Source organism: Nelumbo lutea, chromosome 3 (assembly GCF_056320005.1).
Source record: "Nelumbo lutea isolate HS-2025 chromosome 3, American lotus-T2T, whole genome shotgun sequence".
NCBI classification, from domain to species: Eukaryota; Viridiplantae; Streptophyta; class Magnoliopsida; order Proteales; family Nelumbonaceae; genus Nelumbo; species Nelumbo lutea.
Window position 1 is genome coordinate 99,228,709 of NC_142686.1, and position 25,319 is coordinate 99,254,027.

Here is a 25,319-nt window from a genome sequence, read left to right on the forward strand (position 1 = left end):
AAAAAAATGTATATTTTCAAATTCGCTTCAGTTTTGCTTACCAAATAACTGCAAAACCGAACTGGAGCACACGCACACATACACACAAATATATATATATATATATATACAGAACTCCCTTTCATTCTTGAAAGTTGGATTCAAGATATCTGATTCGGGTACGTAATTCTGGTTCATCTTTGGAGTTCTAAAATGTATAGAAATTAGAGAATGACCCTCGTACTAGGTTTGGGGCGGCAGGGGCAGAGCCGGGGGGGTTCGGGGGTTCGGGGGGGGGCGGCGAATTAACCCACTTTATGAATCCTACATTATTTGAAATTTGAAATGAGTTTTTGAGTTTTCTCCTCCTTTAGTGGAGTTAACTATCATTAACCTTTCTAAATGGAGGTAAGATGGCTAAACCAACCAATATTGAACTTATTTACTCAGAAATTTAGTTCACAGAAAGACATCATCAGAATGAGTAGTACCATTTTCAACTGAATCCCCATCTCCCTTTGGACAGAAAGGGAATTTCAAACATATTTCCATCTCTTCAAATCACTGATTTTCTTTCTTTCTTTCTTTCTTTTCTTTTATTATTATTTTTTTTTGTATTGTGTCCTCCTTTCTCAGGTTATTTGCCTTTTACATTCATTTCCAACCAATTTTAGATGATAATCAACTTTACTGTCAGTCCTTTGGGCTTAAAATATATTCCGGAATAGGCAATGTTTATAATCAGAATCAAAGGGCAGTTTGTAACAAGGAATCCCCCTTATATAGACAGAAGGCAAGGATATTTCTGAAACCAAGAGAGCAACGAAGTGACAGACTTTCACTTGTACGAGTTCAAAGATCTATGCTTTATCTTCCATGCTTTTGCCCAAAATTGCGCAAACAAGAAATATTTTATTTGAGTTTGTGCTTTTGCAGGTTTCATAAAAAGGAAGACTTTAACATGCTGTCGACTTGGATGATGTTTCTGATATACAAGAATTTAATGGAGGTTTCCCCTTTTGAACCCTAGAAACATGGCTGGTGGGTTAAAGCACAGAGGATGCTAAAGAAATCAATCTGCGTTAATAGGGATAGATACAGGTAGCTCTGTAAAGAGCATCTATAATTGTCCGAATTTGAATTTAACTTCAATCCCATTAAGGGCGGTTCAAATTTGATCCATTTATAATTGGATCAAACATTGATACACCCCTGTCCGATCCGATAAAATCCAATTTGATTCAATTTAAATATATAATCCTCATATATACATAAAATGTATATTATATGTATTATTAGTAAACATAGTTTGAACGTTGTATTTTTACTAAATTGTCATAGATTGAAGTTTTAAACAAGTAATTTCAATTTATTTTATTGATTTGTGAATACTATTTAGATACCATGTCCTACCCACATAATAGATTTTCCCATAATAGTTTAATCAATTTTAGTTTAATTTACTTATACCATTCAATATTCGATTATAATCCAATTTGAATTCGAATATAAAACAAATCAAATTTGGATATACATATATCCAAATCGATTTGATACAATCTGCTGCACAATTCCTGATTGCTCATTTCTCAACACTGTTCATATGTTCCCCTAATTACTGATGCAACTATTACTATGTATTCCTTAAAAATTAGCCAAGTAGAGAGGCCCAAAGCAATCTAGATTATTCATTTGAGAGCAAATAATGGTTTCAGGAAATGTTTATGCATGCTACGCAGATTTGAATAAAACTTGCAAATTTTGTATACTTTCATCTTTCATAATGAAATCTCCAGTCTCCAATCATCATAAAGAAATGAGGAAAGTGAAAATAATATGCCAAACATATACATCTAAGCCTCACGGAAACACATCAAGGTAGCATAAACCACTCTACTCCCTGTCATTCAAATACCTGGAATCTAATTTGATTGGGTAAAGATCATTGGCAGATGTAGAAGACCCGGTCCATGGCCCATCATTCAATGTATTCCGAGTCTGGCTCTCACTGATGCTCTTATCATCTAAACTTTGGTAATACTTCATCATGTCCTTGTACCTTACTTCACTAGAGGAGATACTTGAATCTGAAACAAGCTCCTGAATAGGGGCTTGGCCTTCAAGCATGCTTACTACAGAAGACATGGCAGGCCTTAGCTCTGCAGATTCATTAGTGCATAAGAGAGCTACATTAATCATTGCCATAACCTGATCCTTGTTGAATTCTGATCCCAACCTTGGGTCCACGAGATCTATCAAACATCCTTTCGCTTTAAGAATAAGGGCCTATCATAGAAGAAGAAAGTTGGTAACATATCTGTTTATCCGGAATAAGCATAGAAGAAATAAAGAAATAAGCCCCTTTTTTACTGATTGTAATGTCAAGTTACCCAATCAAGAAGATAAATGCGTTCCTCCTTTGGCCTGAAACTAGTGTTGCTCTTCCCACTGACAATTTCCAAAGCAACAATTCCGAAACTGTAAACATCTGCTTTATCTGTCAAATAACCCCTCATTGCATACTCTGGTGCCATATATCCACTGAAAAGTCAAGATTATAACATATTATATTCTACATATATGACACTGCAGTAACCTATGAAAAATTTAGTAATATTGCTTCTAGTATAGTATTGGTTCTCATAACAAAGCCAACATGTCTTTGTTAAAAGATATTTACATGCACCTTAAATCATTAATTAGACAAATTTAGTTGCCGCTAGACAAGGATAGTCAGAATTTGGAAAAAGTCAGGAATCTCTCATAGTGGATTAAATCCTTTTCCACCAAGATTTTAATTAGAAGTTAAACATATCATTTATGACTTCTAAATAGAATGTGGAGCATTGTAACTCACTAAGTCCCAGCAATTCGAGTGCTTATGTGGGTGTTCTCCTCTTCATCAAGCTTGGCCAGGCCAAAGTCAGATATCTTAGGGTTCAGATCCTTATCAAGTAGTACATTTGTGGCCTTAATGTCTCTATGAACAATCTTCAATCTCGACTCTTCATGTAGATATGCCAAACCTCTTGCTATTCCAACACATATCTTGTGCCTAATTGGCCAGTCCAGTTTCAATTGGAATTCTTCTGGACCTGTAAATCATTACATCAAGACAAATTAGAAAAAGCAGTCTGTTATATATAACCAACCCATGTCAGCAGAAAAAAGCAAAAGGAGGCTAAACAAATAATGCCAAGGTTACCAAACAAAGCACGAGCAAGGCTGTTATTTTCCAAGTATTCGTATATCAGCAGTAACTGGTTTCCTTCAATACAACAACCATAAAGCCTTACGAGATGTGGGTGTTGCAAAGCAGAAATCATTCCTATCTCATTCACAAATTCACGATTTCCTTGCTTTGATTTTGAAGAGAGCTGCTTCACTGCTATTATGGTTCCATCTGACAAAATACCCTGCATTTGAGAAGTGATGTGAAGTTTCTTGTAGCATTCATAAGGAAGAAACATATACATTTGAATCAAGGAGATATAGGTGAAGACTGTTCTTGTGTAGAATACCTTGTAAACAGGTCCAAAACCACCTTCTCCTATCTTATTTGCATTATCAAAGTTGTTTGTAGCAGCTTTAATTTGCCTCAAGGTAAAGGTACCAGTTTGTAGGTCTACACCTTTCAGATCTGTCAAAAAAGAAGTTAGACAAGGATAATTCATTATAAGTTACAAATTTCTTTTCTCCTGTTAGGTTGCATTCTGTACTAGAGGCATCATAATCCACTGTCATGAGCTTGAAAATCATACCCAGAAGGACATGGATGAAAAGAAGATTCTGAACCAAGGGTAATGGAGAATATGGGAAATACATTCATTTTGTTCCTTGGTGCAGTAGTAAAATCATGGGCTGACAAGCATAAGAATGCAAATTTGAATCTCTGAGTTGCCATTTTATGCAAAAAATGCCAAAGGTTAGGTCTGTGTCGTGTCCACCCATCCCAAGAATCTAAATGGCTGGGACCAACATTAGGTACTGTCTCTCTAATATTTTCCTTATATGAACAGCATGAAATCTAGTCTGCATAGAAGACCATCTATAGTACTCATTAGAAGTTATCTGCCACAAGTTGAAAGAGCTAGATGAGCTAGGGGAGGACTGAAAAGGACTTGGGTGGAAGTAGTAAGAAACAATCTAACCACTCATACTTTAACAATGGATATGTACTGAACAGAATTTAATGGTGAAACAGGATTAATGTAGACAATCCCATATAGTTGGGACAAGGTTTGGATGATGATGATAAACGGCATGAAATCTAGTTTACATGTTGCAAATGAGAAACAGAATATATTAAATGCAACAAATAGGAATATTTGGATCATTTTTCATTTTTCTGGTTTCCTTTTCTAATGATGTCAAAACTCTGCTTGGTTTAGCATGGATTGGAATATGTTGAGAGACACAAAAACCAATTCCAGGATTCAAATGACCTTTCTCCACATTATTTCAAAACCCCCAAAAAGGCTATTGCCCAATGTTGGTGCCTCTCCTTGGGGTTCTTGAAACATTTCTTATATATCATTAATAAATCTTTTTTAATTATAAAAAAAAAATGTTGGTCCCAGCCATATGGGGCTGGGGGAGGGGGTTAGAATGGATACGGTCCTAACCTTTGGCCCAAAAAGTTGAATTTATGACAAAAATTTTAGAACTTTCTGAATTCCTATCCGTCATGGAAATGGATCCAAAGAACAGAATTTGGAAAGTTGTATGATTATTATTTCCATGTTAATACAAAGACAACTTGATGAAGAGAAAGACTAAAAAGGCTATTACACAATCTGGGGTCCTGGGATGGGTAACTTTAATATTCCCACTAATCTACTGTACCCCAACCTACTTCCTAAAGATGAAAAAAGGAAAGAAAAAAAGAATTGTGAGGATTTATTCATTTATATAACCAGCTTGCTCTTACCTTGATCCATTGTAGTCTTGTTACCCAGACAGCCTTTCCACCAAAGGAGAACCAAGACCAAGAAGATAAACACTAACACTGAAACAACAATTCCAGCTACAGCACCACCAGATATTCCTTTTCCACCTTCTGAAGGAGGTATAAAATCTGCAAGGATAAACAATACCAAATACCTATGCTTTGTTAAAAATGATTTTTGAAAGAAATATATGATAGAGAGCAATTGTCTCAATAGCATAATGGTAAATTAATTTGCAAGGGATTGTTCTTTTGGCTGTGTCAATCAATATAAATCATAGAAAGGGAAACAGTGAAAAAAGTGAGGAAAAAAGATAATTACTTGTTTTGACATTGTCTATACGAATTACTACTCCTTCATGGTCAATGTATTATACAAGGTTTAAAATGTTAGTGTTGGTGGAAACATCAGTCGTCCAAATATAGGAAATATGTTGGGAATATCACAAATGTCGTATGGAAATACTGTTAAAAATTAAAGACATGGTAAAACATTGTAAAATATGCAAAAAATACAGAATGTTATTTTATGTAATGAAAAAAGGTGCATAAGTAGACCATTCTAAATTATTAACTTGTTCCAAATCATCAAACAAAGCTAAAAAAACTAAGGTTAATAGGTTAAATTATATGCTATGACGTTGTCCTGTAAACTTTAAGAGTCAAAATTTCATAAGATAGAGTGAGTTTAAGCATAATTTAAACGTATAGAAAGTGCAAATTATTCTAATAGATCAACCAAATGATTTATCATATGATAAAAACTATGATTTAATATCATGTTTGAAAAGAAATTCGAGCTGGCTCAAAGTGGTAATCATGTCCATCATACACAGTGCTACTCCACATATTTAAAATACTATTGTCAACTAATTTTATAATACGTCTTGTACTTCACGTAGCACTGGTAGTTTTCATCAGGGAATGTGTCCATTGCAATAACATTTCATGTCAGTACCCAGGGAAATGGAAATATGTCGTGGAAATATATGGACATTTTAAACCATAGTTTTATATTCTTTTCCAAATTATTTACAGATTTCAGGAACAGAAAACATTTACACCACAGTTATGTTAAGTTTATTCTTTTTCATGGCCTTAGAAAATCGGATTTATATTACCCATTCTAGACACAATCAATTAACTCAGAGATAAAAGTAACCATGAGAAGAGGCTATGGACAAGCATTTGACTTACTAGGTTTTACAGAAATGGCTGATATAAGAGGACCGTAGGTTCCTCTAGAAGGTATTGCTGTTGATCCCTTCCCAGCCCAATAGAGATGGATTTCTAAAGTGCCACTTGTTACATTTACTTCATCTATTTTTTTGATGACTGGCTTCCTAGATCCACCCGCTTCATCTACGATATTGAAATTTTCCAGCACCAAATTTCCCTGCACTTAAATCATTATAATTAGGCATGACTTGTTTAATCTGTTGAATGCATATATTTGTATTACATGGCTAATTACCTGAATATAAACATTGAATACACGCCTCCCAAGACTGCTATAGTTTTTTTCATTGCTAAATATGATCTCCGCAAAATGGAGGTTCACATTGTAACTACCATCCTGAAGACAATATCCTATATAAGTGAAAGAGAGTGGAGAAATGCGTGCATTCTTGTACAGTTCAAGGTCATTTGCCAGATTGGATGTTCCAACATAGATATCACTGTTTCCATTGTCCATGAAATCACCAGTGCTGCTAAAGGCCCAGTTACTAACTTCATGGTAATTTGAAGGACCAGCTGCATCTGAATCAGCTTCATATTTGGTGTCATTAATGTTTAACTCTTGTCCACCACAGTTTATATTAAGCTCGTACAATTCTAAAACAGAAGAAGCAAAATATTAGAGCTGACAGTATGACAGAATATAATCAAGAAAAAGATAAAGATAGAAAGCTGAACCTTCTACTGTGCCTACCATATTCCAGTTCAAAACATGTGCCTTTGGATCTCTCTACCCAAGGAATTCAGAAAATTCATCAATTTGATTTCTTCAGTAAATGATATTTAAATTTTTTTTGATGGGGGGTTGGGGTTTGGGGTCAATAAGACTATAGGAGAATGAGAAAATGGAAGCTGAATATGTTTCTGTTTTGTGCCTTTCCTTGTACATATCTTCAGTGGGGTTCCGTGATCATGGATACAGAATACACCACGATTAGCCTTATACCACATGAGTTGTGTGTATCGGTATTATACACCTCCATATCAGGTCATATTGGTTGATACGGTCTGATACACACTGATACCATTGGTGCTTGTTTCACGATTCTATTTATTGACCACTTTTGCACTGTTTTCTGGACTTCAATAAAAATTGAAAGATATAATTATAAAAGCTAAAATAGAATTATAATTATAAAAACCAAAATAAATAATTTAAGATTTAGTTTTCCCTAAAAATTTAATAAAACTGAAAAATTAGAAAAATAATTTATTTTACCTACCTTAAATGATTTACATGTTTTATTTTACAATTATATGTTAAAAATGAAAACATATCTATTATTTAAAAAATAGAGCTATTATTTATATAAAAATACTAAATAAATAAAAATTTCCAAAATTAATGAAAAATAAAAATTATATAATTATAAAATAGAGTGATAATTATTGTATGGTGTGTACATGTTCTAGAGTTACGGTATTGTTGATTGTAATATTCCTCTTCATACAACCAATTAAAGTGTGCATTTTTTCATGTGTTTATACCTTATTCATATATAACTTAGCTTTAGATTTAGTATTATTAATGTATTTATGTGATTTGTATGTGTTTCCGTAGCATATCCAATCATTTCCATATCTTTTGTCTATATCCATGCGTTTCTAAAGTGTATCAGTATCTATATCCGTATCTGAGCTGTCCAATACATACCCGGTACCGATACTTTGATCCTTGCCTAAAATTAAGTAACAAGGATGTCTTAGGGTTCATGTACATGTAGCATCCTTGCCCTTAGGTTCCTCATTGACTAGAGGTTTCCATGCAAATTATAGGTATTGAGCTTTTGTTTTGATAGAAGGAAATAATTTTATTAGAAAGAGGACAAAGTCAGTTACAAGTGTCTCAAGGAGAGGCGCGAGCTCCGACCTCCCCCATAATCAAAAACAAAAACAGATTACAGCTGTTCCCAAAACAAGTATTCCCTATTTGTTCCCTGCTTGGCCAAGCTATCAGCCATGGCATTTGCGGATCTCCCCACCCATGGCATTAGGTATTGAGTTTATGAAGAAACACTTTAAAATTTTGGCTTATTAATTGAGTTGTAACACTTAGTCTGGGTTCTCTCTTCCTCTGTGACTGATTTAATCTCAGGCTGGAGGATAAAGGTTGTTTTCTGTGGAATAGCCTTCCTTTTGCAGTTTTTTGGGTGGTGCCGAAGGAGTGCAATCAAAGGATTTTTTAGTCCAAGTCCAATTCAGTGGAGGTAGTCCTAGGGAAGGTGGAAAGGTTGTGTGTGAGCTGGGCCAGGTGCTTGAAGCTTTTCGTGGATGTGTCTGCCAGCTCTTTCTCTAATCAATGGTGGTCCATCATTTTTGAGTTACATGATCTGTGCATTAAAGGCACACTTCTTTTGTATATGATTGAGGGCTTCTGCCCTCTTCTTTACTATTAATACAATACATTTCTTACCACTTATAAAAAAAAAAAAAGTTTTGGCTTATCATATTGCAGTTTGGGTTTTGTGCATTGCACTAGTGCAAAACATGTGGCATGGCCAATGAATGAGAAAGGATTGGAAACTACAATGGGAAGTGACTACAATCATGAACTCAAGTTAAATCTCAAAAAAATTACCATGATATCAATAATAGTTTCCTGATTGAACAAGGCTTCATGTGGAAAATTCTAAATTTTGTGCAAAGAGGTAATAAAACACAACAAGTTGCCTAGTTTTCATGTGGAGATTTTGAAGATTTTTCAAGGATTTCTTACGCATAGAAGGAACAACCTATACGGCAATTCAAGTTTTAGAAGGAATTCTCTTTCAGGGATCAAGTTTCCAAGGGAATCATCTGAAGTAGTTAAAGAAAGAGATTATCCTCTCATTGCAAAGGTCCCCACACCAACTTCCCTAATAAGATTTCTTATTTCTAGCATTGTTTTGTTTCATTGAGTTGGTCTTGCTTTCAAGCCTTCTTTTAGTTCAAGAGATTCTTTGTCAAAGTGCATCAATTCCTAGCACTCTTAAAGAGTTGTTCCCTGCCTTGTACAATGTGGCAACAGAAAAGGAAGCCTTGGTGGCTGATTCCTTCATGATGGATGATAGTAGACTGTGCTGGACTCCATCCTTTAGGAGTTCTAATGATTGGAAGCTTCAGCAGATAGCAGACCTCCTTGCATTGTTACAAAAATAGCAGCTAAACATTCAAACACAGGACACAAGAATTTGGAAGTGGAATAAGTCAGGAGTTTTCACAGTCAAATCCTTTTGCAATTTTCTAGTGGGGAAGGATGAAGACCCTTTTCCCAGTCAGGCCATTTGGGGGAATATGGGCCCCTCAAAAGTCAAATTTTTTGTTTGGTGACAGCTTTGGAGAGGTGCCTGTCCAAAGAGATGTTAATGAAAAAAAAGGCTTTAATATTTCAGATTTAGTTTGCTGCCTATGCAATATGGAAGTGGAGTCCTCTAGGCATCTGTTCCTACACTGTAAGTTCAGCACAGCAGTGTGGAATCACTTTTTGAAGGATTTGAACCTAATTTGGTGCATGCCAGTCTCAGTTAGAGCTCTGTTCAGAGTGGCATTTACCTGGGTTAACTAAGGGAAAATATGTGGTCAGAAAGGAACAACAGGATTTTTTGTCAGAAAAAAAAATTCCTTCTTTTTCTTCCAACTGTGCCCAAAATGGTTCGTCTCTCCCCACCCCTTGTTTCATTAGTTTATGAACCAAAGTATTAGCAATCCTTTTGACCCATTGCAGACTCACTTCCATATCTTTTGTCAACCATCTGAATTTCTCTATTTCATTTCTGTAATTCCACATCTTTTCCTCCTCGCTTTATAGTGAACCCACCACCAATTTGTAGTCCCTAATGATTAATTTTCTTATATTCAAACTCTTTTCCCTTTGCACTCCCTCCAACATTACCATATTTTCAGCCCTTAGATTATCACTCACACCAGTTGGATAGAAATAAAAAGGCTATGCTGAAATTATCTTGAAATTCTATCTTCTACTTCCCTCTCTTATATTTTTCTTTTCTTAAAATAGATTGTTGCCCTTTGAAATAAATATATAGATATGAATGACAATAATTTGTTATCATAAAGAAAAAAATAAAACAGTACCATCACAAATATACTTGAAAAACATAAAGGCAGAGGGGGAGAGAGAGAGAGAGAGAGAGAGAGAGAGAGAGAGAGAGAGAGAGAGAGCAATATTCATTATTCTAGTTTCAAAAGTACATACTTTTTTCTGGACACTGGGAAGACCGCAAGCATGAGACAACTCCAGTTCTAAGTCAATAACAGTTCATTATCAAGTCAGATTTATGATTTATTACTATGTGTTTTTCCATGTAATATATGATAAGCAACAAAGTTCTTTCATAGGTATTTGTGAAAATATGATAGACTTACAAGTTATTTCCAAGAGAGGAGGAGGTTCTGAATAAGTTTCTGGGGAAAATAGTAACAAAGATTTTAGTAATAGAAATAGTTTACCACATCAAAAGGATAAGACTACAAAGTATGAAGTGACAAGTAAGTAATTTAGTATTCATACAATTTCCGATGTTGACAAGAGGGAGCTGAGTTTTGTACTGTAAGATTGTTGTAGGAAAGATCACTGTACAAAAACAGTTTAGTTCAAATAATCATCTTCTTGAGTAAGAATAATAAGAACTATAATTTGGCATTACTATGGCACAAAATATCAGTTTCCTTCAATAAAATGACACTTTATTACAGATTGACTGTAAACAAACTATTGAGTACTCATAAAAGTAACTTACATGACCTCTCCTCTTTGCAGCCATCTATCAGGCACAGGTCCACTTAGCAAGTTTGCACTTAGATATCTAATAAACAGTCCACAACAAGGATGTAATGTGATTGAGAAGCTTTTTTATTGTGCCAGAAATGTAAGAGTCCACACAATAATTTACCACAAAATAAATTAAAGCTATAAAATTGGATTACATACATAAAATCCACGCTTGACAAGGCATCATATGTACTGGGAATTTCTCCTGTTAGCCTGTTAAAACTGAGGTCCCTGTAGGAAAAGAAGGAATTTTATTGAGAGAAAGGTAAGGTAGTTACATTTTTTATCAATAATAATTTAGAAATTTTATTAATGATCAAAAATAAGAGAGAGTACATAATATGCTTAGAAAGGTAGATAGCCTCAGCTAGCTGCCCCTGCAGGTAAGGTAATTTCATTATATGATACTATAAATGTATGCAAGTATAATTCATGTAGAGCTGGAGTGAGTAGCATATACGTGATAAAGCTAAAGTACATTATATGTTGCTGGTCCAATACTTTCTTTACAACATGTGACTATACAGTATTATATGTGTTGTCTCTAACCAAAAGGAGTAATGATCAAAATACTCCTGGTGGGGAATACCTTTTGAATAGCTCATGAGCTGAGAGCCAAGAATGCAAGGCTGCTACAAGTCTACCTAATCACTTCGGCCTCAGACTTAGCTTTGTTATTAAATATCCTGCTATCTTTTCCTTCCAAATCACCCACATCACCACTGGACGGAATGTTCTTCATAAGAGTTTGCCTCGCTTGGTCAAACCCTGCAGCTTCCAGCTTCTGAGCTGCTCCCTAACAGATCTTGGATAGCACCAAAAGTAGTTCATCATGCTACAAAAGAAATCCCATATACTTCTGGTAAAGCAGAAGCCAATAAAGGGATGGTCGACAGATTCCAAATGGGACCCACAAAGAAGACACTCCGATGAGCTATGATTAATGCCCCTGTGCATTAGAGATTCCTTTGAAAGGGTCTTTCCCAGGACAGCATAACACACCAGGAAATTTATTTTTGATGGGACATGAGGCAGCCAAGCATCTCTCCAAGGTAAGCCAGCAGCTGAAGGTCCCAGCAGCTTGATGTAAGATGATTTGACTAAGAACACTCCATCCACCTCCAGCATCTCTCATCTCCCTTATCTTGTGAGGGATTTCAACTCTGAAGCAATGAGAGAAGTTTAAGCAAGTCCTCAATCTCCCAATCATTTAACTGCCTCCTAAAGGTAGGACACCAATTCTTGGAATTTTCATTCTACTGAAGCTATTAGCCACCAGAACCTCCCATTTTAAACAATGAGAAAAAGAGATGGGGAAGTGGGAACTCTTCCATTAAAGGCCTATTCCCACACCAGTTATTCAACCAAAACCTGACTCGAGTTCCCTTACCGAGCTTGAATCCTATACCCATCATGAACTGTTGATGAACTTTCTCTGCTCCCTTCCATACTGATGCAGCCAAACAGAGAATTGCCTGTATCTAGGTCCCAATTGAAGTTGACGGTGCCAAACTTCTCTGTAACAATCTTCCTCTACAAACGGTCAGGGGAAGTATTATATAGCCAATGCCAATGATCTAGAAGTGTAGGTAACTCTCAACTTACTCAAAGTACACATGGCATAAGGAGAAAGATGTAAAGTCTACTGGTGAAAGGCTGATAGAGTCTCCTCCTGTGGATCCAAGTTCTGAACCAGGTAACTCTCAACCTGTCACTTCTCTTGATGATGATGATGTTTTATCTAAATTTTATTGAACCTTCAATTGATGATCTTCATCTTTCTATTGCTCAAAGAGAAGGTATTAGGAAGCATACCATTCATCCTATTTTTAAGTGTGTCTTACTATCATTTTCCCACTTCTTACTTGGCCTTTCTTTCTACTATCTCTTCTATTCCTGTTCGGCTGTTCCTAAAAGTGTTTCTGAAGCTCTATCTAAACCCGAATGGGAGGTTGCTGTGACAATGGAATGAAGGCTCTAATTAAAAATGAAACCTAGGAGTGGGTTGATCTACCTAAGGAGAAGGATCCAGTAGGGTGTAGATGGGTTTTCACTTAAAATACAATTTAGATGATCTGTAGAACAGTAGAAAGTTTGGCTGGTTGCCTAAGGGTATACTCAAACTTATGGTTTGGATTATACTGAAACATTTATTCCTATTGCTAAGATGAACTCTATCAAAGTCCTACCTATTGTTGCTCAAAAATCTTGGCTCTTATACCAGTTAGATGTGAAGAATGCATTTCTTCACAGTAACTTGAAAGAACAAGTGTATATGCTTCATCTTCCAAGTGCTGTCATCCCTTCAGGAAATGCTTGCAGACTAAAGAAGTCTATCTATGGGTTGAAGCTCCCTATAGCCTAGTTTAGCATTGCTATTAAGAAGTTTGGGTGCTCTTAGAGCCAGGCAAATCATACATTGTTAAGAAATTGGTGTGATTAGCCAATGTATGCATGTTCTTTATATTCCTCATCTTGAAGCAGTTAGAGGATTTTTAGATATTTAAAATCCTCTACTAGGAGAGGATTATTTTTTACTAACCATGGACATTTGTAGTTAGAAGATTATAATCATGCAGATTGGGCTGGATCAGTTGATAATCGTAGGTTCACCTTTGGGTATTGTATCCTTCATGGAGGTAACTTGGTGGCTTGGAGAAACAAGATGCAAAATGTTGCAGCTTGTTCTAGTGTATAAGCAGGATTTAGATCCATGGTGAATGGTGTATCCAAATTGTTAGGCTGAAATTTCTATTGAAAGAACTCAGGGGTAGAGCCCCAAGATTGTATTAAGTTATATTGTGACAACAAAGCTGCTATTAATACTGCCCACAATTTGGTTCAGCATGATTGCACTAATCATGTGGAAGTTGATAGGCACTTTATAAGGGAGAAGATTGTTAGAAAAGAAATTTCCTTCCCATATGTCAAAACCAATGATCAGCTAGAAAATGTTTTCACCAAAGGGATAACGAAGAAAAAACTGAACACAATATGGAGCAAGATGGGCATGATATGTTCCATTTGAGGGGAGTGTAGAAATGCATGTTAAGTGTATTAAAGATGAAAGAAAGGAAAGGCAAAGATTTAAACCATTCTACTGAAGAATAGGCTGAGAAAAAACCATAAAGGTCAAACCTTTATGGTGGCAAACGTGAATTTCAAAAATTATTCAGCCCTAGGAGAGATCGAATCTCTCAAAAGAAACAAGTTTTCTCACAGGATTGACTTAGAATCATCATGCCAGATTAGTTTCCAGAAACTGGGTAGAATGTTACTATATATAGAGTCCAAAAGTGCAGCTCCCTAGGTGGTAAACATGCCCAAAGAATCAGGTCCAAAAGATCTCCAAAGCTGAAGATGGTGCAGCCCAAAAGTGGAGATCATTCTTGCTAGATTATCAAGAGAATTGATGCCAAATACGTTGCACTCTCCAAGCTTGATTGAATCAACAATGGTGTGCTTTCTCTTGTCACTCAAAAGGCTGTATTTTTCTGTATAAAGTAAGGTGGGAGAAGAAAAATAGGTCCTCTTTTCCCTTAGGTTGAACTAAGGTTGCAAAGGCAAGAAGTCTTGTCTTCATTGCTTAACATGGTCTCCCTTCTCTACAACTTTTATAGCTTTGACTCTTAGAGTCCAAGTAGATGTTTCCTAATCACTCTTCTATCTGATTAGGAAGCTGCAAATTAGCAAACAATCCTAATCAACTTAGGATAAGGGAGGTCTAGTTAGTTTCCTCTTCAACCTTAAGTTTCCAACAAACTATCTACCTAGTCAAACTAGGAAGTTGGAAACAAATTGGCCTCTTAAGTAATCCTAATTCTCTCATAACTTTTGGCTAGCCATTGAACCTTATCTTTGTGTGGCATGGGAACCACAAAGATCTCAATCTAGACCAAAAGGGCTCAGCCCACACCTTCATACACCGGTCAAATTCACTAAGTCATACTTAGCAAATCGTCCAAACACATTGGACCCAAATTCAGCCCAACATTATGTTATAACTTTGACTTGGGTTTCAGCCATCCTATAAGCCCAAGTGAATTAGTTTAGACCAAGAAATGCCTGTTAGGTTATAGGCCCAACAAGGCATTTGTAGTTAATCTCTCAACCAATACTATCCAAACATTGTCAACAGGGAAGGACCTCTTCCCTAACTGCAAGATGCAGTGTCACACCCTCCACTCAGATGGATCCTATGATTAAAACCATTTTGCAAACTCTATAAAATAAACTATTTATAAATATAAGTACATTTTGCAAAACCAATTTCAAAACAGGTTGAAATCCACTATTGGCAAGGACCTTTTCTCCAACTGCAAGATGTAGTGTCACATCCTCCACTTAGATGGATCACGGGATTAAAACCATTTTGCAAACTCTTTATGAAAATAAATTATTTATAAATATAAGTTATTTTGCAAAACCGATTTCAAAACAAGTTGAAATACACCACCGACAGTTTTAGGTTTCCATCAAAGAGAGTGTAGTTTGGGATATTCTCTTTGTCTGACAAAGTGTTTGTTCTTAAACACCCACCCACTATACCTTAGGTCTAAGTCTAACCTAAGCAGTTTAGAAAGATTGCTCCACCAATTTGGCAGTATAGGAGTATCGGCCTTGATATGATAAACTCTCCACGTTCATCATTCAATTGAGAATGTTTAAGCTTACATAAATCTCATAAACATACAACTAAGGGGTAATTCACAAAAACACACTATAACACACATGAAATAATAATGTACTGATTTTATTCAACAATAAATGTCAGTATACATCAAACTAATGGAGATAAGGGCATACGTAGTCTAACAGTTAGGTGCATTAGAGAGGAGGATCAAAGAGTCTTGGTAAAAGGTAAGTCAAGGAAAAATGGAAAAACTATTTTAAAAAATTATTAAATGAAAAACATTTAGAAGGCAATAACAGAGCAGAGATTAGTCATATTAATAGTGTTGGAAAAAACATGTACCTTCAACCCATTGTACAATATGGGTCGAAGCCAAATAAATGGGCATCATGTATTATATGGTCCCCATGTACGGCAGAAATCATGTGAAAATCTCCTACACAACAAAATACACAGGATTTGGTTTCCCACTAAGGTGCTCCTAGGTAAACTTATTAAAAATCTTTTAGCCTGTTAGGTGTATAAAGGGGGAAGATTGTCACAAGATCAAAGAGTCTTTTAACACACAGGATTTGGTTTCCCACTAAAGTGCTCCTAGAACAAATCATGCTCTAATCCTTTAAACTGCATTAAAAATCCAAGGAAAATAAACTTCTTATGAAATCTTGGTGAATATGCACCACCATGGAGCTAAGTTTTGATTTACAGAATACAGAGTGAAAGAAAAAGGTACTAGTTTGGGTAAATCTCATTTTGTCACTAGGTAGATCCCCAGTGAAAAGACAAGGCATATCTTTCTTTGTGATGGCAAAAGAAAATATAAAGTATCATTTTTGTCTTTTGAAGGAAATACCTCAATATTACTTAGAGGTCTAGGAAGATTATCAAAAATGGGATAATACCAAATCACAACCCTAAATTAAAATAGCATGCGGTAAATAAGTTCATTATTTCCCTTAAGTGTTTGTGTGTGTGTGTGTGTGTGTGTGTGAGAGAGAGAGAGAGAGAGAGAGAGAGAGAGAGAGAGAGAGAGAGAGATACAAGGTTTTCAGTGTTGTCATGCTGGCAATTTCTGAATGCAGAGTTCCATTAATGTTGCAATTCCTCAATATCCTGCAATACAAAACTAGTTTTAATTAAAATCTCCAAGTATAATGGATAGACTTATCCTTAAAGTGTTAGAAATATATAACCATTCAACTTACAGTGTCTTAATGCCCTTATCCAACTTTGGAAAAACACTTTCTGATCCATTTAAATCACTAATCCTCCTGCATATAAAAATTTCACCAAGAATAACTATGGAAAGTGTTCCACTAAAGATCATTAGAAAAATAAACTAAGGGAATAGGTAAGAAATAATCCTTTTTACTCACAGATCACTTAATTTCGTCAAACCAGAGAAGTCAGAAGGAATGGGGCCTTGAAGACCGCTTGCTTGCATTACTCTGTCATTAAAATTTAAGCACAACAATGAGGCCAAAAAGGCCACCTGAAATACTACTTTTTAAAAATCAAATATCACTTACAATTTTGTGAGGCTTGTCCAGTTCTGTATCATACTAGGTATCTTTCCACTAAACTGGTTGTCGCTTATTCGACTGCACCATGTCAAATAATATTAATTACTAGCTTGAGAATACGATTAACCATGAGGGAGGAAAAAGAGAAAGAAGTTCTAGATTTGAATAAATATAAAATACACCCATTCCACAGGAACTTACAAGTCACTCAAGCTGGCCAGATTAGAGAATGTCTCGGGCAACTGCCCCGTGAAATTATTTGAGGAAAGTAGCCTAAAAGCACCCCCGACATTGAAAGAGAACGAAGTGTCAGTCCTTCAAGAATATGAAAACTGGAGAAAAGACAAGAAATCAAACACCCAGTAGAGAATGAAAGAAAAGCCTTACAGTCTCTCCAAATTGATCAGACTCCCAAGCTCTGGAGGAATAGTTCCAGACAAGCCATTGGACTCCAGGACTCTGAAATTCAAGCTACTTTAAGTAACTAAATGAAAAACAAATTGAAGTACGTACATAAACGGAAAACTGAAAAATTGAAAACTCACAGTTCTCTGAGAGTGGTGATGTTTCCAATTTCTTTGGGTATCGAACCCGATAGTCGGTTGCCGATAAGGGAGCTGCACGCAATGATAACTCTCGATTAATTTTAGACCAGAAAACCTTGCATGAGAATGGAGAGTAAGTGTACTTACATGATTTCCAGCTTCGAAGAACCCCATTGCCGAGGGATTGTACCGTTTAGGTAGTTCCTAGTGAGATCACTGTCGAGGTTTGCAGTTAAGTTAGTTAGCATTTCAAAGAGCAATCACAGTGAATAATGGGAAGAAACTAGGAAGAACAGAGCGGCTCGCTCTTACATTTCTTTGAGGTAAGGAAGCTTGATCAGCTCTGGCGGAAGCACCCCTGGTAGACCCTGACCTTTGAGGACTCTGCAATTCAAACGAATAACCGGTTATCTTTTGGAAATGATCTTTGAGGAGTTTGCACGATGAGAGCGCGCTCATTGGAATTGGATCACTGGTGTTTTCCGGGAGACGATGAAATCAAAAATTTCACCTTCACCCTCTCGCTACTGAGACTGGATCTGCTCCTCACAACGACCTCACGGGCATATCCCACCATGAGATGTTCTGGTGGGATGAGCCCGTGAGGTCGTTGTGAGGCGCCCTGTGTAAGAAGCAGATCCCAATTGCTCGCTACTCGCTAGCGCTCAGATTGCAGCAGCGACGCGCCAATCAAGATCAAGATTCAAGAGACGTCATTGGTGCGTCGCTGCAACACTAATTAAATTCGCGTCTCTGTCACGCGCCATTTATGTGCAAGGAAATAAGGGAAGAAGAGTCGTACATGTTGGTGACGTGGCATTCGGTGTTGGAGCAGTTGCACGTGACGTTATTTTGGTATTCAAGAATGGAGACGGGGATCCAGTCGTTGCACGGATCCACGTTGAAGTCCCAGTCGCTCTTGTTCAACCTACTCGCTATTTCACGCAATGCAGCCACTGTGGCAAAAAGGAAAAAAAAAAAAAAAGATTATTAAAATTAGAAAACTCAGAAATTGTGGCTAATTCTAATGAAAATTTTCCGTAAAATGTATTGTTTTATTAAGGTCCATTTGGCTCACAGAATTGGAAATGGAATGGGAAATGGGAATCATTTACTCTCTTTGCCTGATTGGTTGGGATTGGAATCAAAATCAAATTCCACAAGATATATATAACTCTCCAGGAGTAGGTATACAGAAATAGGGCTCGGAAGGTTTTCAAGTCATTTGTCTATTTTTGACCGGTTGGAAGAGATTCTCATTTTAAAGAGAGAAGCCGAAATGGTCCCTCAAATGGGAAAATGCCATTTTCTCATAAATTTGAACCCCAATCCCATTCTAAAACAATTCGAACAGCTAGGATGAAAATGAATTACTTCAATTCGAATTGGAAACCCCTGTTCCTATAAACCAAATGGACCCTTAATATTTTACCAAATTTCATTCCAATGTTTAGGGGGCCATTTGGCCATTTGGGTATAGATATACCAGTCAATTTTTGTAACGGATCACATTTCACACTCATTTGTCAAAATGTGCATAGGTTAAATGACCTAAGTACCCCCATTTCACACTCAATTTCTTCCTTTTGGCCTTTATTCTCTTCCCTGTTTTGAAGTATATATTAATGTTTTTAATTAGAAATCATAGACTAATGGTGCACATTTTTATTATGTAAATTAACTTTTCTTTTTCAAAATGATCAACATTTTACATTTGTATCTGAGATCTCCACTATAACCCAAATTCTGTAACCAGTGGAAAACATTTTTCCACAGAGTGGGTAATAAATGAAGATTTCCAGGTCGGGTTTCTAATAAGGCTCTAATTGGTTGCACATAAATTGAAAGAAAAAGAAGATTTCCAGAAAATGCTAGTTTGTTGTTTTAATTTGCAAGTAAATTTGTGTGGAAATGGAACAGTGGAAAACATTTTTCCACAGAGTGAGTGATGAATGAAAGAAATCAAATGACATTCAATTCCTAAGTTAGCTAAACCCCAGGAAAATTAGGAATATGATGATTTGTTTCTCCATTGAATACTATGTTTCAAGCCATTCATTTTCCTTTTCCTGTCCGCAAATAATCAGCCAAAATCAGCAAAAAAGAAAGGAACTAAAAACCCAATAAGCAGCAGACTGTTATTTATGGGTGGATTTGATTCTTCAGGCGCCCAAAAAAACAGAGATATATTTCAGTGAAGAAGAAGAAGAAATTGAGAGAAACAGTTCCAGAAAGAAAATCCCAGTAAGCAGTTACAGAATTATTGTCTCACCTTCATCGGCCACGAGAGTCGCATCATTCTGAGCAGCTCCAAACTCGAACGCCAAAAAGCAACTGAACCCAAAAACCCAGATAATGAAGGAACGTCCTAAGCCCATCTGCAACACTCCAGCTCAAGCTGGAAAGATATGATCAAGAAGAAGAAGTAATATTATTCTCTGAATTTGGAACGTCAGACATGAAGTTCTCCTTCGTCCCTGAAATCAAAACGTCTGAATCCTCCGGCCGGCTATGAACTTCCGAAGCTCCAGCGCAAGTTGAGCAGCCGAGCTTTGTTTACTTGGACTCTATGAATGACTGAAAACTTATCTTTCCATGCCAGACGAAGAAAGAAAATTAAAAAAAAAAAAGAGATTTGGCCTAGCCATGATAGCAAAACAAGCAAGCATGATGGAGACTTGCTGATATTTTATTATAATTACCTGCCTTACGATTGGAAATTACCCAACCTTTGCGCAGAACCTACTCAAAGTGATTCCGGATGTACTGACCACAAAATTAACGAATTGGGATCTGCTCCATACACCAGCCTCACAGCTACGTCCCACCATATAAATAATAACATATAAGTACGGGAGATATTGCCAATCTACAGCTAGAGCATGAGGAGTGCTCTATAAGGAACCAAATTCCCACTAAACGTGTATATACAACATCTACATCCATACATAATAAAGAACATTTCTTGTATTATTTATTGTCATTCATAGGCGATATTCGCAACATGCAGCTGTGGTGTAGTGCATGGTTTTCAAAACCGGATTGGATCGAACGGTCAGACCAGAAAAACGGGAAATCAGTTCCATTTTTCCCTAAATCTGCTTTTATCCTTAAAACCGTTGATTTTGTTCAGCAAACTGCTGAACTGGCCGGTTAACTGTAAGAATGATTTTGACTATTTTTCAATTTTTTATTTTTATTTTTTGTCAGAACAGGCTGATCGTTCAGGTTGAACAATCGGACTGTTTGAATCAGTAACCAGACCCCTAACCGGGTTGGTTTTAAAAGCCATGGTGTAGTGTGTACAGAGTGGCCCTCCCAAGTCTCCATTCCCTGATCCTACCAATTGGGCCACTATGAAAATAGGTAATATTAAGGTAGAATTATTCACTCTAGATCTATTACTCACAAATTGTTTCCATATTTTTGCGAGTTCCATTTCAGTCAGGGCAAAACCGGTTTAAGCACTTTTTTACTGCCTTGCATTGAAAATATCTTTGTACTTGTATGATAGGCGGGAAAGCATGAATCAATCCATGGAGTTGACTGGGGCTCTTTGTATCAAAGAGGAAATGGTCATATTGATGGTAGATGTTAAAGCCACGTAATAAGTAATAAGAAAGGAGGCGTGACATTAATAGGAGCAAAAGTTAGTCTGTAAATGAAAAGGTAGTCAACTCTAGCCAATTTGGACTTTCTCTAAGCAAGTGGTGGAGGTGGCCCGGGCCCCTGGGCCCCTGGGCCATATAAGCCAGATGCTTCTGCTCGTTTTTTTGGCTTCTTTTGGATCGTGATCTGCTTGATATTTTCTTTTAGGGTAAATTACAGAGCCACGTTGTATATTTTGGGGGTGGTAACGCTTTGCCGGCTGAACCTTGCTTTGTTACAAACACTGAAAAACATTTAGATTCCAGTAATTTGCCCCCTGATTTCTAGGGATGCAAGCAGATTTGATCGGATTTAAGTTAAGGTATATTTATATTGTATCTGAAAATTTAACCAGATCTTACCATTATTGATTTAAATCCGAATGTATTAAGAATGTTGGATATCTGAATTTGATTTAATTTCTAAAAAATAATTAATTATTAAAATAAAATAATGGTTTATATAAAAAAACAAAATATATAATTATTTTTTAACTATTTTCATCATATATGTGTGTGTGTGTCTGGGGGTGTCTTTTTATAAAAGAATGTGAAGTTGCAATATAAACATATTGATAAATAAATAAATAACTTATATATAGAGGTCAGATTGGATAGGAGTGATATGAATTCAATCTGATTTCCTATATCCAATCCAAAAAAAAATAAATCCAACAAAATAGGATCAGATAGGGGTGATCCGAATTTAATCCAATTTTTCAATTGGATCCTATATCCGATCTAATCTAATCCAAAATTCAAAATAAGATCGGATTCTGTTTGCACCCCTACTGATCCGCTAATGGGGTTTATTGTGAAATTAAAATTATTAAATTGCCTATTAAATATTTTATAGCAGACATCAATAGATATTAAAAATGATGAAAAATAACCTTTCTATTCTAAGGCATAAACTGTTTTCAAGGCATTTTAGGGATGAAGTTTGTTAGAAGAGAGTTGAGAAAAAAAATGTGAGAGTGTGATTTTAGAAAATTAAAGTTAAAAGAGCAAAGTGGTCTCATAAAATAAGGGTTAATTGGGATTTTAGAAATATTTAATGGAATATTTCATGGTGTTTAAGCTGTATTTGGTTTGAAATCCCGTTCATTTCCTTACCCTTTTCTTTTAAACAAAACTCAGCCTTAATTGACGGAATGCTAACGAAAAAGGGCTAACTTGCAAGAATTTAGAAGTTCAGATGGGTCCTTATCTCCAAACAAAATCCAGGAGGCTATATATTTAACTTTAACACAGAGGTTGTTTGTAATTTACCCTTTTAAATTCGGAATTTTTAGTATTTAATCCACCTATGCCTAAATATTCACCTTAACTGTGCGATTGAATTATGAATTATGAATTTCTGAATGATAGAAACCCCCTTTTCTTTAACTAATGGCTGTTGGAGGTTATTTGCATTGGCAAAAAATTGGGGGCCCACTCTTTTAAAGAAATGGGGCCCAACTCTGAAAAGTTGAAGTTGGTGAAAGTTAGCTTTGTGATTAGATTAGATTAAATAATTAAGGGTGTCCCCACCCCACTTGTCAAAAAAAAGATGATATATCAATGCATAGCATAACCGTCTTCGTCAATCAATTCTACGTAGGTATTCAATTTTGGCTGCCTAAGAAATCTAGAGGGACCATTGTTTGGTTGAGTCAACTTGGGCTTCAAACGAGACGGTCTGAACGATGAGGCTAAAGTCATGTCATGCACATTCATTACTTGTAGCATTTTTCCATTAATAAGGCTCCATTTGGTTCGTGGGAATAGGGTCCAGAATTAGAATTGGAATGAAATATTTAGATTCCAATTGTTTGGTTGGACATAATTAGAATTCCATTTTCGTTCTTGCTAGAATGGCATTTCCCAATGTAAAGAAATGTCCATTTCCTATCTCTACTTTGAGAATGAAATCTTATTGCTGCTGATTCCACTGCTTATTCTCATTTTTATCTGAAATAAGTAGATTATTGGAATAGATCATTCTGATTCTGAGTCTAACTGCAAACCAAATGGACCCTAAGGTTGAGTTTGGAAGGAGTACAAATGCAAATATGTAGAGTGTAAAACCTTATATTTTGTATTATTTTGTATGTATTTACGATGTACATATTTGCATTTGTACTGCTTCCAAACTGAGCCTAAGTAATTTAATTACTCAATTAAGGCCCGTTTGATTTGTGGGAATTGGGGTCTGGAATCAGAATTAGAATAGCCCATTCCTATTCTAACTATTTGGTCGAACAGAATCGAAATCCCATTCCCATTCTTTCTGGAATAGAAAATGATCGTTCCCTTTCCCTCTCTTGGGAATGAAATACTGTTCCTATTGATTCAAATTCCCATTCTCATTCTTGTCTGAACCAAACATACTATGGAAATAGACTATTCCAATTCTGATTCCAAAGGATTCCAATTCCAGATGTGAACCAAATGGACCTAATATTTGAATGATTCTCAGGAGTCAGAAAAATTGTTAAATCAAATTTCATTTTCACAAATGGGTTCGTACTTTGCATGAGGAAGAGAGTGATATTGATTAGTTGTTTATTTTCCGATTTTAAAGAAAAAAATCAAAAAATTGATTTTGAATTGAGGAGAATATTCTATCATGAGCATCAGAATGATTTCAAAACAATTATGGGTTCGCATGTAGGGTTCGAATTTAATAAGTTTTACAATCTTATTAAAAAATATTCAATCATATTTTTTAAAATATTAATATATATATACACACATATATACATTATTTTAGTGGGGATCCCATGGGGCAGATATAGGGGTCCCCACAATGGGGAATGCTCTCTCCATCCCCACCAACCGGGATGAAAATTTCTCCATTTCCATCCCCATAGGAGATAAATCATCGCATCCCTACCTCATTCGGAGTGGATCCCCACAGGGATCAGAGAAATGGGAAAAATTTCCATCCCGAAAGCCAAGCATCGCATTCTAATTGAAAACATATTATAGTTGGGAAAGAATCGATAAGTATCATTCCTGTTTAAGAATCTCAGAAGATTATCCTTCTCCATTTTTCCCTTGTAGCTCTCTCATTCACTCTTCTCAATTTTCTGCTCAAATGCCTCTCACCAACTGCAAACAATGAATCAGGTATGTCCTTCCCCTGCTTTGAGAGCACAAATATTATATTCTTTTTTGTATTATTTACTCATAAATGTATAATTAATCTAGATTGTTTGCATAATTTATTTTGTTTTTGTTTATTCGGTCAAGTTTTTTATATGATACCTGCTTTTGTAATTTTTCAAAAGAACAATGGAAATACTATTGTTTATTAATAAAACAATATTCATTAGATCCAGATATCATCGGCTATAGTAATTATTGTTTTTTAAGCTATGTCGACCTTTGGAAATAATAAAATAAAAACTCCCCTGACATCTTTCAAATAATATTTAATCAATTCTTTGATTTTTCCATGCATCGCATGGGGTCCACTAATATATTTATTACAGATATTTACCTTCAATTTTGTGTAGTTGATAAAAATTAAATATGATAACATAATGTGAGCTTATATGTTACCCTTTATTTGATGCAAGTAATATCTACATATATATACGATTATATAATAATAATAATAATAATAATAATAATAATAATAATAATAATAATAATAATAAAATTAGATTGAGTCGGGTTAAATCTACATCCAATCTAATTGTTATTTGGATGCAAACTCTAACATGAGATAATTGGACAAGATGTCTGCTGGATTTTAATCTTATTAGAGATTAAATCTAATAGGGTTTAATTGATAAGTTACATGAAAAACATACATGCACACATATTTTGGAAAATTGTTTTTTTTTCTTACTAAAACCAGTTTTCAATTTGTCCCACATTGGAAAATTACTAGGACTGTATTTGGAAACAATGCAAAATGGAGTGTAAATCCTAGTTCATGGTAAATTTGCACTCTAGTTCACTTTTGCCTGTGTTTGTCAACATTATATTTATGCATTGACAAATGACAAAAAACACATTTTTCAATGCATATTTATATTGATAAT

At 35.6% G+C, this 25,319-nt stretch overlaps 1 protein-coding gene across 2 annotated transcripts; it reads right to left on the minus strand.

Annotated features, from left to right (window-relative positions):
* Positions 1-1,719: 1,719 nt before the first annotated feature.
* Positions 1,720-20,299, minus strand: LOC148867123 (putative LRR receptor-like serine/threonine-protein kinase At1g07650). Of its 2 annotated transcripts, XM_088977488.1 has the most exons (24): positions 19,908-20,299; positions 18,438-18,591; positions 17,948-18,019; positions 17,783-17,851; positions 17,636-17,707; positions 17,478-17,549; positions 17,292-17,363; positions 17,097-17,168; positions 16,944-17,015; positions 16,773-16,838; positions 16,609-16,680; positions 11,094-11,165; positions 10,903-10,968; positions 10,674-10,736; positions 10,529-10,567; positions 10,359-10,405; positions 6,402-6,763; positions 6,125-6,323; positions 4,910-5,056; positions 3,501-3,619; positions 3,185-3,395; positions 2,837-3,074; positions 2,370-2,520; positions 1,720-2,265 (listed from the first exon to the last, which is right to left on the minus strand). In XM_088977488.1, the coding sequence occupies exons 1-24, from the start codon at positions 20,011-20,013 to the stop codon at positions 1,873-1,875; spliced, it is 3,006 nt and encodes a 1,001-aa protein (XP_088833614.1). In that variant the 5' UTR covers positions 20,014-20,299; the 3' UTR covers positions 1,720-1,872. The 2 variants fall into 2 exon arrangements, with proteins under 2 accessions (XP_088833614.1, XP_088833615.1); XM_088977489.1 differs by lacking the exons at positions 16,609-16,680; positions 16,773-16,838; positions 16,944-17,015; positions 17,097-17,168 and having other exon boundaries at positions 19,908-20,293.
* Between the last annotated feature and the right edge of the window lie 5,020 nt (positions 20,300-25,319).

Coding starts and splice junctions, on each gene's coding strand:
- LOC148867123 (XM_088977488.1), bottom strand. CDS start 20,013: ATGGGCTTAGGACGTTCCTTCATTATCTGGGTTTTTGGGTTCAGTTGC. Junction 17,364..17,477: donor CTGATCAATTTGGAGAGACT/GTAAGGCTTTTC, acceptor GGGTGCTTTTAG/GCTACTTTCCTCAAATAATT. Junction 2,521..2,836: donor ACTCGAATTGCTGGGACTTA/GTGAGTTACAAT, acceptor TTGACTTTTCAG/TGGATATATGGCACCAGAGT.